The following is a 15,763-nucleotide window of genomic DNA, read 5'->3' on the forward strand; positions in this document are numbered from 1 at the left end:
GGTACAGTGACTGGACTTATCTGATTTCCCTATTAGGCTGTCAGTGAACACAATATTCAATATGCTTGTCTTTATCAGCATCTAAGCCATACGTTGTATAGCCCTGACTTTTTTTTTTTTTTTTTTTTTTTTTTTTGAATTTTTTTTTTTTTTTTTTTTTTGTGAGACCCAATTTTTTTGACCATTAGGATGCTAAGTATTTTAATATCAAATAAGACACTTCCCAAGGATCCTGCAACCTCTTCTTTTGAAGCCCTGGCATCAGGATCTGGGGCAGTTTGACTCAGTCAAAGTTGCTCTAATTACCTACTTATTTCTGTTCAGTGGCTTGTGCACCCAACAATTCTTTTCTATGAGAGCTAGGCTTCAAAGAGTATATTCTGTAGGTGATGAGTTAACAAAACTCATGGCCACTCTAAGAGAATAGAGGTGAAAGTAGACATTTTAACTAGTTGGGCAGCTATAAATTTGATCTCACAGAAGCTTCAGGCTGCCTGGCACTGGACACTTTCACTTGGTGAGCCTTAGCACCGTGATTCTCCTCCACAGAGCCTTGTAGAGTAAATGAACAAATGCAGGTGAAAAGGGACCCAACAACAGGTAATTCCGCCTTAGTGTTGCTCAATGGTACTGTGCATTATTGTTGTTTCCCGAGTTTACTTGCCTGGGTTTTAAAGTTCTGTGCTTTACTTATTGCAGATATTGATGAATGTGCCTTAAGAACTCACACTTGTTGGAATGACTCTGCCTGCATCAACTTAGCAGGAGGATTTGACTGCCTGTGTCCCTCTGGGCCCTCCTGCTCTGGTGACTGTCCCCACGAAGGGGGGCTGAAGCATAATGGGCAGGTGTGGATTCTGAGAGAAGACAGGTGCTCAGCCTGTTCCTGCAAGGTAAGCTGGGTACAATGAAGGGTGTGATCTTCCTCTCCACCCACCACGGGTTTCCTCTGCCCTTGTGCTCATGAGTCCCTAACTTTTCAAAAGGCTCTATCTATTCTAATCTACAATATAGCTAACCGACGATGGGTGACTAGCCAATTCAATTGGGATTCACTCTTCTTTGTGTGGCAAGTGGTTTGCAACCTTGAGAAGAGACTGCCTATCAGGAGAAGCTGGGAAGAGCAGTTAAGGTTGTTTTTTGAACTGAGAGCCACAGTACCTTGGCTGTTGGTCAGGTGAGAATTTTCAGGAGCCTGCATTGTACACTTATACAAGCTGGCTGGCTTAGAAATCTCTATCTAAAATTATCATTTGCAAGGACTCTCCTTCACTGGCTCACTGCTTGTGGGAATCTCATCAAGAAAAGCCAGGCTCACAGATCTTTCCTGTAGTGGTCAGACATGAATGGATGGAAAAATGGTGAGGGTAGCATTGTGGCTCCCTTGTAACCAATTGAGTATCTCCTAAGCTAAATCCCCAGAAAACAAGGAAACAACACTTCTCAATAGTGTAGTGGTTCCTTTGTAACCAATGTCTTTATCTTTCTCATTACTAAGTCCCAAGTCTCTTAGGCTAAGTCCCAAGAAAGCAAATTAGTTGCTTATGGAAACACAATTCTGTAACTTTGTGGTGTTACTTACTGCTTTGCACAATGGACCTGTTAAGTGTTTGATTTCCTTGTGCTTTGTTTATCCTTTTGTTGATTTTTGCCATTTTATTTTCATTTGTCCTTACGTTGCCATAGTTTTGGGCTTAAATGTTGGAATGAGATTAATTAATCTTGGGATTTAAAGGCATAGAAAACAAGAAACATTATTTGCTTAGTAGCTCCTTTGGAAGCCAAGTCTCCTAATAAATTCTGTGTTCCCCAGAAATAAAGCAGGGACTGATCGTGAGAAACCCATGTGCACTGACATCTGGCCACACTCAACAGAACCCAGGGATCTACTTGGAAGAGATGCGTCACCATGTCCTTAACCCATGGCACCTGTTTTCTCCCTTTCCACTTAAACCTAGTTCCAGCACCTAAATTTACGATTATTTTCCCATTTATTAAGCACCAAGTACTAGGCCATGTTCCAAATAACCCATAACTAGAAAACAGCATCATATTATACGTGAACACAGCTCTGAACCATGAAGAAAATATCTCTAAGAATCAAGTGACACATCCTCTTTCTCAAGATGCCCATTTGCAAACTATCTGGGGCCTTTGGTTCGCACTGTCCCAGAGCTAACTCTTTCCCCACAGAGGATAGAGACTGGTGTATGAGAAGCTAGTGGGGTCAGCTGTACTTCCAATTTCAGGGAGCTCAAACACTCAGCTTAGAAATATAGTACATGGATAGGACATTATTGGCAGCCATGTGAATGCTATCAAATGTAGCAGTGAACCAAGTGTTATTGAAACGAAGAAGAAGAGTTCTAAGGAAAGGAAAGACTCATTATATGTTAGAATAGTGAACACAGGAAATGAAAGAAGCCAGCAAGTATGTTCCCTGTTCTGGCAGCAAAGTGGAGCAACTTCTTTCCAAACTTTTGAGTACAATTGAAATCTCCTGAAATCCATTTTTTTCAGGTTTTCTAGACCACTGGAGTATTGAGTACAATGAAACCAAACACTTTTAACTACATATGTAACTGCATTTAAGTCCACATTAAATCCTAGGATCCAACCAACATGAATGTTCTCCCAGGCTTCTGTCACTGTACTCACAATTCAAGCAGCCTCATTCTCTTCTCCATTGTTTCCTAAAGTATCCCAAATACCTTCTGAGGGACCTGGATGCAGCTGACACCTTAGATGATCAACTCTTATAGTCTTGTTAATAAACTTTAGTAATAATCCACCCTACCATTTTCGCATTTTTGAAGAATGCATGAGGTCAATATTTGAACTATATATTTAAAATAAGCAATAGAATAATATTGTATGTGACATTATAACTTTTAAAAGATATATTTTTAAATTATATTTAATTTCTTGAGATTATAACAAAATTACAACTTATCTCCTTCGTTGCTTCCCTACATAGCCCCCTATACAGTTCTTTCTTGCTTTCAAACTCTAGGTCTTCTTTTTTTCTGAAATTAATTGTGTGTCTATATCTCTGTGGGTCTGTGTGTGTCTGTATCTATTTGTATGCATGTACCTCTAAATATACAAATGCAATCTGCTCAGTCCATTCAGTGTCATCTATATGCACATAATTCTGCATTTTGGAGGCTTACCGCCTAGCATTGGACAACCAACAGGTGACTCTTCCCCAGGAAATACCATTTTCTCTATTCTCAGGATTCCTTAACTGCCCTTAATTCTTAGCATAAGCTTGAGGCCTTGTGAATTTTCCCTGGTTTATATTAGCATGTCTCCATTTGTGTGTCAGGAGTCACTTGGGGATCTTGTTGGACCTCTTGATCCAGACTCTGTGGCTTAAGTTTCTAGAGCAGTAGACACAGGGAAGTAACCACAAATATGCATTTGTACCTAGTTCCCAGGATGTATCAATACCTTGGTTTGGAGGACTCCATTTTGAGAATAAGTGTCTAGGAACATTTCAGTCTTGTTTTAGCAGAAATCTTATTTTCCTATCCCACAACCTCCCTATGATACAAAAATACATCTTAGGGGACAATCATTCCTCAGAGTCTATTGGGCGGGGGGGATGGTGTTCCATTTTTTGTTCTATTACTTATTGTCTACAATGGAATGTCCAATTTCTTCTCCATGGGTCTCATTATACTTTTTTTTAAAAATGTAACAATTAAGGTATTTGTGACCCTAATGTTTAAAGAGGATGAAGTTGGTGGAATATGCTATAACCTAATATCAAAATCAGTAATTGTAAAGATAATGGATATCATAGTCTGATCAGTTTGTGAGAAAGGACAATAGATAGGTATAGACTAATATTCCTAATTTCTATAGTTTATGTCAGGAAATAGCAGACATTTTCATTAAACACCAGTTAATAAATATTTTAAATTTTGTGAACTATGAACACTGTGTCACAAATACTCAATCTCACCACTGTGTTGTGAAATCAGCTGCAGGTTCTATGTAACTAGATTAGAAGTTCGGGTTCCATGAGACATTATCAGGAAGCTACTGAATGCGGACCTGGCCATCAACTTGCTAACTGGTAGCTTATTTATTTTTAGTGACTACATGTGGTTTTCATGTAAATCCAACTACTCAACTTAAACTTTTAAAAAGACGATGATACGAATGTGAATTGTGCATTTTGGGGTGAGTGGATCAGTATTTCAGTAGGTCAATAATAAAATGTGTAATCTCGTGGGATGGTGGGCTGTGCACAGACAGCCTGGTCCCCTGTTGAGCAAAGGTCTGGAACCCGGGTGACCCAATGGGTGGTGACTTCCACCTTCATGAGAAGGCAGGTGTTCAGCCACACCTCCTGGCTCCCTGGCTCCTATGTAGTTTCAGCCTCCCCCAGCACCCCCAGCAGAGAGGTATGTGGCCATCAGTCACAAAGGAGCAACACCAAGCCCTCCCACATGCAAATGATGTTTCCCCAAAGCCCTCAAACAAAACCAATGAGAAGTACCTGTTGTCCTCAGACCCTTACCCATCCCAAAACTATGTATAAGAAAGAATCCTATTTGGAAGGATTAGGGGTATAAGAGCTACCCCATCATCTGAGCCTTTTGTCCTAAGAGCTGTAACACTTGGGAAGAGTTCTGCTTTCCAGAAGCACAGCCTGAGGCACTCCTCACTGGCTAGTCGACCTCTTGTCAGCCCAGCCCAACCCACCTCAGTGCAGCAGGGAGTGACCAAGTAACCTGGAAGGCACTACAGAGACAGAGGTGGAGCCAGCTGCTGCAGTGGAAGCAGGGAAGCGACTTCCCCTCCCTGCCCACACTTGCTTCCCTTCGCCAGATCGAACCAGTCTTGACCAGCAGTGATCTCTGTGGAAAGCCTGTGGTACTCAGGTCCACATAATCTAAAATTTAAGACCTAGAATTTTAACACAGTATAATATATTCAAACATTTTCCTATCAGTGAGAATTGCCCTGCTTTTAAAAATCTAGAATTAATTTAAACATAATTCTTATTAGTTGTGCATGGCTGAGCTTTCGTTATAAAAGTATGTGGAAACACTGAAGTGCTGAGCAAAAGAGTGAGAATTCAGCTTCGATATCTCAGTGGAACTGGGGTCACCATCTTAGCTAGACAGGGGTCAGGCTCTTGGCATAGGCCACAGAACAAAATGAGGTGGACAGCCTGCTGAGATGGGCCTGTTTTCACTCACACCTGGTTTCCAGTGTGATTGCATTCTCTGCATAAGTCTTTATAATCATATTCCAGTTGTATTAATGAAGCCACCTTTGGCATTTCCATTATCAAACATGATTTTTCTTGACGGTTGCTCAGTAATTCAAAGCTAACTGGAACATTGTCATTGTTCTGAAACCTAATAGAAACTAAGAGGGGCCTCAATGGCATTGTCACATAATTGATGAGATGTGAAATTGCTTTATTCTACACTAACCCTGAAGGCTATCCACTCATTTCTATTCATTCTCTTAACTAGCAGGTAGGAGTGAATCTTGTGGAAAGAAATATAGTAATCTGTGAAAATAATTCCTCATTTTGCTTGATGCTGGTTTGCCATGTGGTTCCTGATGCTTAGACCTTCAGTACCTAGGAAATTAAATAGATTAGAAATGAAATGAAGTTGACGGGCGTTGGGAATACAGGGTGTGTGGCAAAGTGCTGGCCTGGTATATGTGTGTCTCTAGGTTCAATTCCCAGCACTAAAACAAGAAAGATGACACATGTTATACAAAATTATTGTGAAGTATTATTTTAGTGAAAGTGATCGGAATCATGATGTAAGCCAGTAGGCCAAGGAGTTATTGTTGGAAGATTCCTATGATCTGTACTCATTAATGGTAGGCTATGTAAAATATCTTGTTTAATTCACCTGATCACCTTTAGATTCCCCCCACCTCTCGCTCTCTCTGTGTCTTCGTGTATATGATTGTATATCTCACTCTCTACATTTACACATATTTACATACCTATAGAAAGTCTGTGTTTTTATAAAATTAATGTATATGCATGCACACACAAGTATCTGTATGTATTTAATCTCAGAATAGTTCTCTTTTATCATTTTTATAGTAGAGACAATACATAAAATTTGAGTGAAGGCCACTTTCCATACTCTTCAGTCATTACAAGACAAAAGTAGCCAGCATCTCCCTTCCACTCTCTGTAAGGAATGTAGTTCTTTTAAGGATTTCCATTTTAGCTTCCATTGAACTTACCTTTCCATCCGTTCTTATGGAAGAAGTAGACTACGACCTCCTAGGCAGGTCCATTGTGTTTGGGGATACCAGTAACTATGAAGCTGCATATTCGTGGGAGATGACAGATACCGTATCTGTTAAAAACTGTGACTGGCAAGAGAGGTGAGGTGGATCTAATAGGATGATATGCAACATGCATCAGAAAACACACATATGCCCAATCAGCCGGCTACCACGGGAAGATGGGGCAGGGATTAATGAGGTTTTTGTTTTCATTAAACTCAATATTGATCAACACTGCGACATAAGCAAAATAAGAAGGCAAAGAAGACTGCATTAGAGAAAACACACTGACAGTTAAACCATGGAGAAACAAACCCATGTCACTCCTTGTTTCTCAAGACTTATATGCAGTTACCTGACTTGAAAAATGAAGGCATACATTTCTACTCCATGAATCATTATATTATCAGGTAATATAGGTAAATGATTGATATATTTTTTACAGAAGACAACTAATAAAGATGCTGAAGATCATGCTCAATAGTCAAAAGATTGAAGGAGGTAGCCACCTAAGTTGCTTTGTAGTGAAAAATTACAAACAATGGGAACAGGTTGAGGAATCAGAAATGTTTTTCCCAGAAGGAGTAATTTGGTGAACACTTACAAATTAGTTTCTAAGAAATGTTATAAAAGAATACAGGGCTATGATTTCAAGGAATAGTATCTAAAGTCAGCAAAGAGACAACAAGACTAAGACACACAGACATGTGCCCTGAATACCTTCTTTGGTATAAGCTCCCAAGAATGGATAGCCTCAAGTATAGTCTTTGTAACTTTTAGCTTTGGCTGTTGCAGTACAGGTAGGATTTATGTCCTTTAAATTACCTTCTACCCCTAAGGTTTAGTTTTAAAAATACTCAAAAACATAACTGTAGGGAGATAATGAGAGCTAGGTCAGTTGTTCTTCCAAAGGACTCAAGCTCAGTTGCTAGCACCAACATAAGGTAGTTTACCACCACCTGAGGCTTTCGCTCCAGAGGAGCCAGTGACCACTGTGATCTCTATAGGAATGGACACACGGGCAAACAATTATTCCTGAAGAAAAGTAAATCTTTAACAAAAAAATAACTGTACCCATAAATGGTAGCCAAAGTCCTTACACTTTAGCTTCTCCATCAACAGAAATATGACACTGGTTTGATAAGTAGATAATAGACATTCTATAAAGCACTCAGTCTTAATGTCCAGTGATATTGACCTTCGGTACCTTATAACTGAGTTTCCAAGACCAATATGCCTGAAATTGTCATGTGCCTATCATTTGATGAACTGTTTCATGGAGGAAGGTGACAACTGGTCATAAGCTCTGCAAATAAGCAACATAAAGACTTGTGGAAGAAAAATCTTTTGAAACTCTCAGACTCGATTATAGGCTTAGAGATGACGCTGTACTGTGTGATCTGTATAAAGCACTTAATGTCTCTGGACCTCATTTAAGTCTTCCCATATCCCTTATGAATTGGGGGCATGTATGAAAGTAGGCAGTGTATTGCAATGTGTTTGCTGGTGTTCTTGAATATTAATACAATGTACTTACATGGTTTCCACTGAAATGGGGTTATTGTCTAATTGATTGTCATAGCACACAATACAATGCTTTCATTACATTTGCACACACACACACACACACACACACACACACACACACACACAAACACACCATGCAGTTTTCTCTTATTTACCCTCATTTTCCAGGTTTTCCACTTTCCACTTCTTGTCTGTTTCCCCAACACTCTGGAATGGATTCTTGATCATATTCAGTTTAACAGTTTATGTTAGCTCTTATTCTGAAACAGAAACATATCTTTTCCATCAATTAATTTATTTATTCACTTTACATCCCAATCACAGCCCCTCCTACCAGTCCCCCTTTATATGGCCTCTCACCAATATCACCCCTATTCTCCTCAGAGGAAGGGGAGGACCTGTCCTGGGTACCAACCTACCCTGGCACATCAAGTCACTGCAGTACTAGGTGCATCCTCTCCCACTGAGGCACAAGGCAGCACAGTTATGGGAGCAGGAGTCACAGACTGGCAAATGAGTCAGGGATAGCCCCTGCTTCACAGAAACATATTTTTTAAATATTCAAAGAGCGTGTTGATGTTTATCCCTTGGGTACACTTAGCAATGTTTCCATTTTGACTTGGCTGGCTCCAGTAAAGAAAGGCCGTGCCTGCTTTGAACAAGATGAAAAGTAGACAATATAGATTCAGTGCTAAGAAGTTTATTCTGTGAGCTCTATGGTGCATTTGCAAGGCTTGATTTTTGGAGTATATCTGTGCATATGTTTTCCTAATCACAAAACCTCCTTGACCTTACTTCTCAACAGGATGGGAAGATATTCTGCCGGCGGACAGCTTGTGATTGCCAGAATCCAAATGTTGACCTTTTCTGTTGCCCGGAGTGTGACACCAGGGTCACTAGCCAATGCTTAGATCAAAGTGGACAGAAGCTCTATCGAAGTGGAGACAACTGGACCCACAGCTGTCAGCAGTGCCGATGTCTGGTAAGTCAGTTTCCTAGGGATCCCCTGGTGCTTTTACTGTGGAAAAGGTTATAAACTTGTGAGCTTTTGGGGTGGAATTCCAAGATGTCCCAGTATTACACAGAGCATCATGGGTTATGCTTAACCAGTGGCCATGTGTTGTGCCTCGAGATATTTATATTACATTTAAAATGTTGTAAAAGTATAAATAATGTATTTATAGAACAGATTTAACCTGGGCATTTTGTATATACCTATATATTTTAGCAAAGAAAATTCTCATAAAGTAGCTTTAAATGGTGTGAGAGGTAGTGATTGTCTAGACAGAGCCAAGTGTATTTTTGCTTTTGACATAATCTTTAATATTACCAATAGAAAAAAATATAGTAGAAGTGATGGAATTTAGATGAGCAATACTGAGACTCCAATTCCAAAATTGTCCCGTAGGCCAACTTGATGTAGACACTTTGACTATGTCAAAGCATTTCAGTGGTTAGTCTTTTCCATAGATGTTCCCATTTATGGGTACCAGATCAAAGATTCTTAAGAAGATAAGAGAATGTATGTGAAAGATGTGTGCCATATTCATAGAACAGCAGGCACTTGGCTTAGTGCCATGGAAGATCCTTAATGTGGTAACTGGTACTGATGTTCTGTTATCCCTTGAAGATGCTGCTCAAACAGAACAAATAGCATTATTTTAAATATTAATATACAGGTATTAATACTGTGCCTGGATTTGGGAAAGTTCAAAGGAAACACATAATTTCCATATCTGGTTCAATGTGTGTTAAACTACTGCACAGACCGTGATTTCTAAGACTTGAGGGCATGGTGCATTGAGAACTGTGGTGCCCCATCTGCTCCGTCTCAGAGCATTCTACCTGAGTCAGCTTATAAGGAAAGCTTTTAGCTTGGTGTCTAATGTTTATTGAAACGAATTTTTCTCTTTCTGTGTATTATATGAAAGCTAGCCCCCAGAGAACTTGTTCTCTACGTTCCCATAATTCCCCAAGTTAACGTGCAAGCAGTCATCACATGGATCCTTTACAATCCATCTTAATACTAAGACTGCGACATAGATAAATTCTGTCCCTGGACAACTTTACAGATTCCCTTCCAAGGACAAACACATTCAGGACAACTGCAGACCTGTTTCCAGTGTCATTCTGGCAAACCATTTTTCTTCCTTGAGAAGCCAGTCATCAGGTAGCTGGGATTACTGGCATTTATCTTGCATGTGACATTTTCATTCAAAGAGCTTCAAAAGGACATCTTGGATGTCCAGTCTTTGGGATGTACATTTATTTTTCAACTCACAGAAGCTATTGAGCATTAACTTAAAATTACTTTAGAATAATATCGGTCTCATTTATTAAATACTTTATCAAGACTTTGCCTGTGCCAGACTCCTAGTGATATCATACAAGCAAGGCAGACACAGTCACAGCATGAGTAAGCCTAGAATGTGGAGACATTGACTGAATAATTAAGTAAATGAGAATCACTGGAGTTGACAGGGACATGATGACAGTGAAGCTGTGTGGAGAGACCTTGTTGTCATAGGCAGCTCAATCGTGCCTGCAGTCAAAAGAGGACTCAAGTAGAGGCTCCATTTAAGCTGTGATTTGTGCCATGGGATGGTTTGTCCAGAGAACAACCAGCCTCAGCTCTGAACTTGAATCCTGCATCTCAGTTGAAATATTCCATGTCTCCAGGTCTCCCTTTGGACCTTAAAAGAAGTGGGTATCTCTTTATATACTACCCTCACACCACTATCTGATTGCTTGTTTGTTTTATTAGTATCTGTTGGACAAATCTCTGAACATCATCAGGGAAGAAAACAAACAATAAAAGTTCAAAAGCTCAAGTTAATGTTGGGTTATACCAATTATGCAGCATAACCTGAAAAAAAAAAAAACCAACACCAGTACAACATGATAAAAATAGCTATATTCTATGCTAAGAACACAAACAAGCTAATTAAAGACTTTGTGTGAACTCTGGGTTAGGTAGTCAGCAAAACCATCCTGAGGAAGTGCTATCTTCTTTGTAGAAGGTATGTGTGTAGAAGGTATGTGTGTAGAAGGTATGTGTGTAGAAGGTATGTGTGTAGAAGGTATGTCTTCACAGAGGAGGATGGATCATACACGTTAGGGTTCAGGCTGGAAGCATTCAGTAAGAAAATAATGAGATCTGTAACACTTTCCTTCCCCCAAGGGATACTGGGAATATCAAACTGTGTGAGGATGAGGACAACTTATTTCATCTTTCTCTCCACAGGAAGGAGAGGCAGACTGCTGGCCTCTAGCTTGCCCTAGTTTGAGCTGTGAATACACAGCCATCTTTGAAGGAGAGTGTTGTCCCCGCTGTGTCAGTGACCCCTGCCTGGCTGATAATATTGCCTATGACATCAGAAAAACTTGCCTGGACAGCTCTGGTGTTTCGAGGCTGAGCGGCGCAGTGTGGACAATGGCTGGATCTCCTTGTACAACCTGTAAATGCAAGGTAACCATCAGCCCTGGGGGGTGGGGGGTGAGGGGGTGGTGAGCCACAGATAGTTTCCTTTTGAAATCTCTGAATTCAGATTCCATGGAGTGTATGTTCTCACAGGAGGACATTAATAAATGTAGACAGATAATAGCTGGTCCTCATATAAAGGCAGTTTCCAAATGGACATGGAATAATACAAATTTGCCTTAAAACTATTGAATTTTAACAACTGACTAATCTTAATCACAGAGAATGAAAGTTATTTTAACCTGCAATATAGAAAAATAATGGGAGACAAGAGAGGGAAGAGAGAGCCTAGAAGTTCTTAGCTTTATTCTAGAAAATTTCAGAAACCATCAGTGGTGTCGGGAAGACAGAAATCTATATAGCTATTTACTCTGTTTTATTTTGCATTGCCAAACATACTCCTGAATCTCTTGTAATTTTTTTGACTTCCATTATGTGTCTAATTTTTTTTTGGAGGATTTCCCATAAAATATCCCTGTGTGTCTTTCAGACGTGAAAGGTGGGTTTCCCTCTCTTTAGCGTTCATAGAGTTATAACCAATGGCAGCTTACAGTGACGCTTCATCAAGCACAGTCAAAATCTCAGCCAGAACATTATGTTGAGATTTTCATGATTAAGATGATTAAGAATGATAGTGTATGCCAGGCAGTGGTGGCGCACGCCTTTAATCCCAGCACTCAGGAGGCAGAGGCAGGCGGATTTCTGAGTTCGAGGTCAGCTTGGTCTACAGAGTGAGTTCCAGGACAGCCAGGGCTATACAGAGAAACCCTGTCTTGAAAAACAAACAAACAAACAAACAAACAAAAAAGATAGTGTACTTGGTCCCATCTAAGCCTACCCCCACCTCAGTCATCAATGAGGGCTTTCCAGCTTGTCATTTTATGGCTTTATTAGTATAGACACTTTCCTGTTTCCTAGAATGTAGTATATTAAGATTAATTCCCAGTAGAAAATTAATTTCAGGCATCCTATAGCAAAAGAGCCATGATCCCATCTGGAATTTCACCGACCACAAACAATGTGGCCAAGAGATGTAGGCACCTGGGTTGTTCAATTTCATTCCCCCCCCTTTTCTTTTATTGAAAATGGATTTTTTTCATACACTATCTTCTGATTATAGTTTTCCCTCCCTCTCTTCCTCCCAGTTTTCTCTACCTGCGCTCACTTCAAGATCTACCTCCTCCTGTCTCTCCTTAGAAAACAAACTGAAATCTAAAGGATAAGAATTTTTTAAAAATTGAATAGAATAAGATAATAAAAATACATTGGAATAGGACAAAGCAAACAGAAGGAAAAGAGCCCCAGAAAACACACAAGAAAATTGATGCAAAGATCTATTTGTTTGTAGACTCAGGACTCCAATAACCAGAGGCCATAATATTTACACAAAGCCTGTGTAGGGTAAAATATTAAAGTAAAAATAAAAACTAAATTAAACTTTAAACAAAAAGACAAAAAGCCCTGGTATGACATTATGAGACAAGGTAACAGCAGAAATGCCATTGCATTGATTATCTATTGGCTGTCTACTACTCAGCATGGAGTCTACTCTTAAGAATATTTTGTTTCCCTCATGAGACTCCCTTAGAGAAAAATAAATTTCCATTTGTATGTAGTACGGGTGTGTGTGCTCACTTCTCCTTTCAGCTCTGTGTAGTCCCTGTGCTTGCTACCTCAGTCTCTGTGAGTTCATTTGTTCATTGGTACTATTGTTTTGAAAGCCTTGTTTGGGGTACTTTATCTCCTCTAGCTCTTACATTCTTTCTGTCTCGTTTCCTGTGAGGTTCTTTGTTCCTGAGGAGGAATTTGATGCAGCTATTCCATTGAAGGCTAAGTGTTCTGAGATCTCTCAGTCTCTGGATACTGTTTGACTGTGGGTCTCTGTATTTTCTCATCTGCTGCTGGAGGGAGCTTCCATGATGCTGGCTGAACAAATAAATCATTGAGCTATGAGTATGGCAGAATGCCATTCAGAGTCACTTTACTCCTCTTTATTTTTCTTTAGATCAGTGTAGACACCAACTCAATTCCCTATATTTAATAAGATATATGTTTTATGTCCATCAATTTATGGAGAGCAACCTATATAGCTTTGGTGATAGCTTATGTAGTTTGGGATTTCCCATGCACTCCTCTGGCCAGGAACTCAATTGGATGTAATTCACCCATTCCCAGTACTGGAAGCATCATTTATTGATGAGATGTCCAGTTGGAATTTTGTCTCCTCCATTATATTATTTAGATATCCTTTATATAAGTATATGTTATAGGAGCTTCTACTAGATTAGGCTACAATATGACCCCTCAAATAGCCCTGAGTAAAGATGTCCCTCCCTGTATGCCTTTCTTCATTTATCCCCCTTCTCATTTGATCCTCCTGTTCTTGTCCATCCTCAAACAGCTCTTCCATACATAACTATATATTCTATTTCTCCTTCCCAGGGAGATTTATCCATGCTAGTCCCTTACTCTTCTTTATCTAACCTCTATGATTCTATGGATAGCAGCTTGGTCCTCATTGATCAAACAGCTAATATCCATATGTAATCATACCATCCTTATCCTTATGGGTCTGGGCTGTATCACTCAAGACGATAATTTTCTTACTCTTTCTGTTTGCCTGCAAATTTCAGGATGTCAGTTATTTTAACGGCTGAATGATACTCCATTGTATAAATATATCACATTTTCTTTATCCGTTCTTCTGTTAGGCAACATCTAGGTTGCTTCCTATTTCTGGATATTATAAATAGAGAGGCAACAAACATGATTATGCAACGGTCTCTGTTGTAGGATGATGCTTCCTTTAGGTATATGCTCAAGAGTTAGGTAGAACTAGATCTTGAGATAGATTAATTCCCATCTATACGAGGAGCCAACATATTGATAGTCATAGTAGCTGTACAATTTGCACTCCCACTAGCAATGGGGGAATGTTCCCTTTATTCCACATCTGTACCAGTATGAACTGTCACCTACATTATTGGTCCGACAGGTATAAAATGTTATCTCCAAAAAAGTTTTAATTTGCATTTCCATGATTGCTAAAGGTTTTGAACATTCCCTAGTCATTTGAATTTCCTCTAATGAGAATTCTGTGTTTAGATCTGTATCCAATTTTTAAAAAATAGATTATGTGGTTTCACTTTCATATCTAGTTTCTTGAATTCTTTATGTATTTTGGATATTGTAGTGCAACCAATTTAAGCTTATCCCCACCTAGCTTATATATAATAAATGAGATTATGTTCATTTTATTTGGCTTTGACAGTTACTGGGGGATAGCCTCAAACCTACTGTTCTCCCCAGTGGTGTCTCTCAGACACTTGCTGTTTCTCCGGGCCATCTGCTCATGGTTCCTCTCCCCTCATGCCAGCTTCCTCCTTCTCTCAGTTCTTTCTCCTTCTCCACCTTGTCTCTCCTATCTGATTTCTCTTTTCCACCCCCAGCCAGGTCAAATCCCACCAACCTCTAATCTCTCCAGTATTTGCCTATAGCCAATTTTATTAAACCAATAGATTTAAATCAAGGACCAAGGTTTGCACAGCAAAAGCTTGTCAATGTGGAAATTCACTTGCAGGCCTAGTCCTTCCCTTCAGGTTCAGAATTTAGCATTACAACACACAGCGACAGACCAAATCTCAACAGAATAGTAGATGTGGAGTTGGGAGAAACAAAAACAAAAACAAACAAAAAACAAAACCTTTCCCCATTCTGTAGGCAGCTACTGTGAGTTCAAGGAGATTCCCCAGTTTCTCATCTATCAGGTTCAGTGTACATGGTTTTGCTTTGAAGTATTTGATTATTTGGAATGGAGTTTTGTGCAGGGTGATAAGTATAGATCCATTTGCATTGTTTTAGATGCTGCCAATCAGTTTGTCCAGTATCATCTGGCCCTGGACTTTTGGGGGGATAGGAGATATTTAATTACTGCTTCTATTTTACGAGGAATTATATATCTATTTAGATTGCTTATCTGATCTTGATTTAGCTTTAGTAGGTTGTATATATTGAGAATATTATTCATTTATTTCAGATTTTTCCACTTTGGTGGAGTATAGTTATTAAAGTATGTTCTTATGACTCTCTGGATTTCTTTGTTATCGGTTGATATGTCCCACATTGCACCTGAAATTTTATTATTTTGAATCTGCTGTATCTTTTAGTTAATTTGGCTCTATCTTTTAGTCAATCTTATTGATATTCCTCTTATAACCAATTTTGTTTTATTGATTTTTTTGTACAGTTCTTTTATTACTATTTTAGTTTTTGTTCTGCCCTGAGTTTGAATCAATCTTTTTCTTTCTTTCTTTCTTTCTTTCTTTCTTTCTTTCTTTCTTTCTTTCTTTCTTTCTTTCTTTCTTGGTTTTTTTTTTTTTTTTTTTTTTCAAGACAGGGTTTCCCTGTATAGCCCTGGCTGTCCTGGAACTCATTCTGTAGACCAGGCTGGCCTCGAACTCAGAAATCCGCCTG

General features: G+C 39.3%; 1 protein-coding gene across 1 annotated transcript in view; it reads left to right on the top strand.

Moving 5' to 3' along the window:
* The window catches only part of Nell1 (neural EGFL like 1), an 827,697-nt gene that overhangs the window by 808,609 nt on the left and 3,325 nt on the right, over positions 1-15,763 (top strand). Inside the window, exons 17-19 of the mRNA XM_021189273.2 lie at positions 700-893; positions 8,615-8,791; positions 11,054-11,278. Coding sequence (XP_021044932.1) covers positions 700-893; positions 8,615-8,791; positions 11,054-11,278 — 596 coding nt within the window. The remainder of the gene's footprint in view (positions 1-699; positions 894-8,614; positions 8,792-11,053; positions 11,279-15,763) is intronic.

This window comes from Mus pahari, chromosome 1, assembly GCF_900095145.1.
Source record: "Mus pahari chromosome 1, PAHARI_EIJ_v1.1, whole genome shotgun sequence".
Classification (NCBI taxonomy): domain Eukaryota; kingdom Metazoa; phylum Chordata; class Mammalia; order Rodentia; family Muridae; genus Mus; species Mus pahari.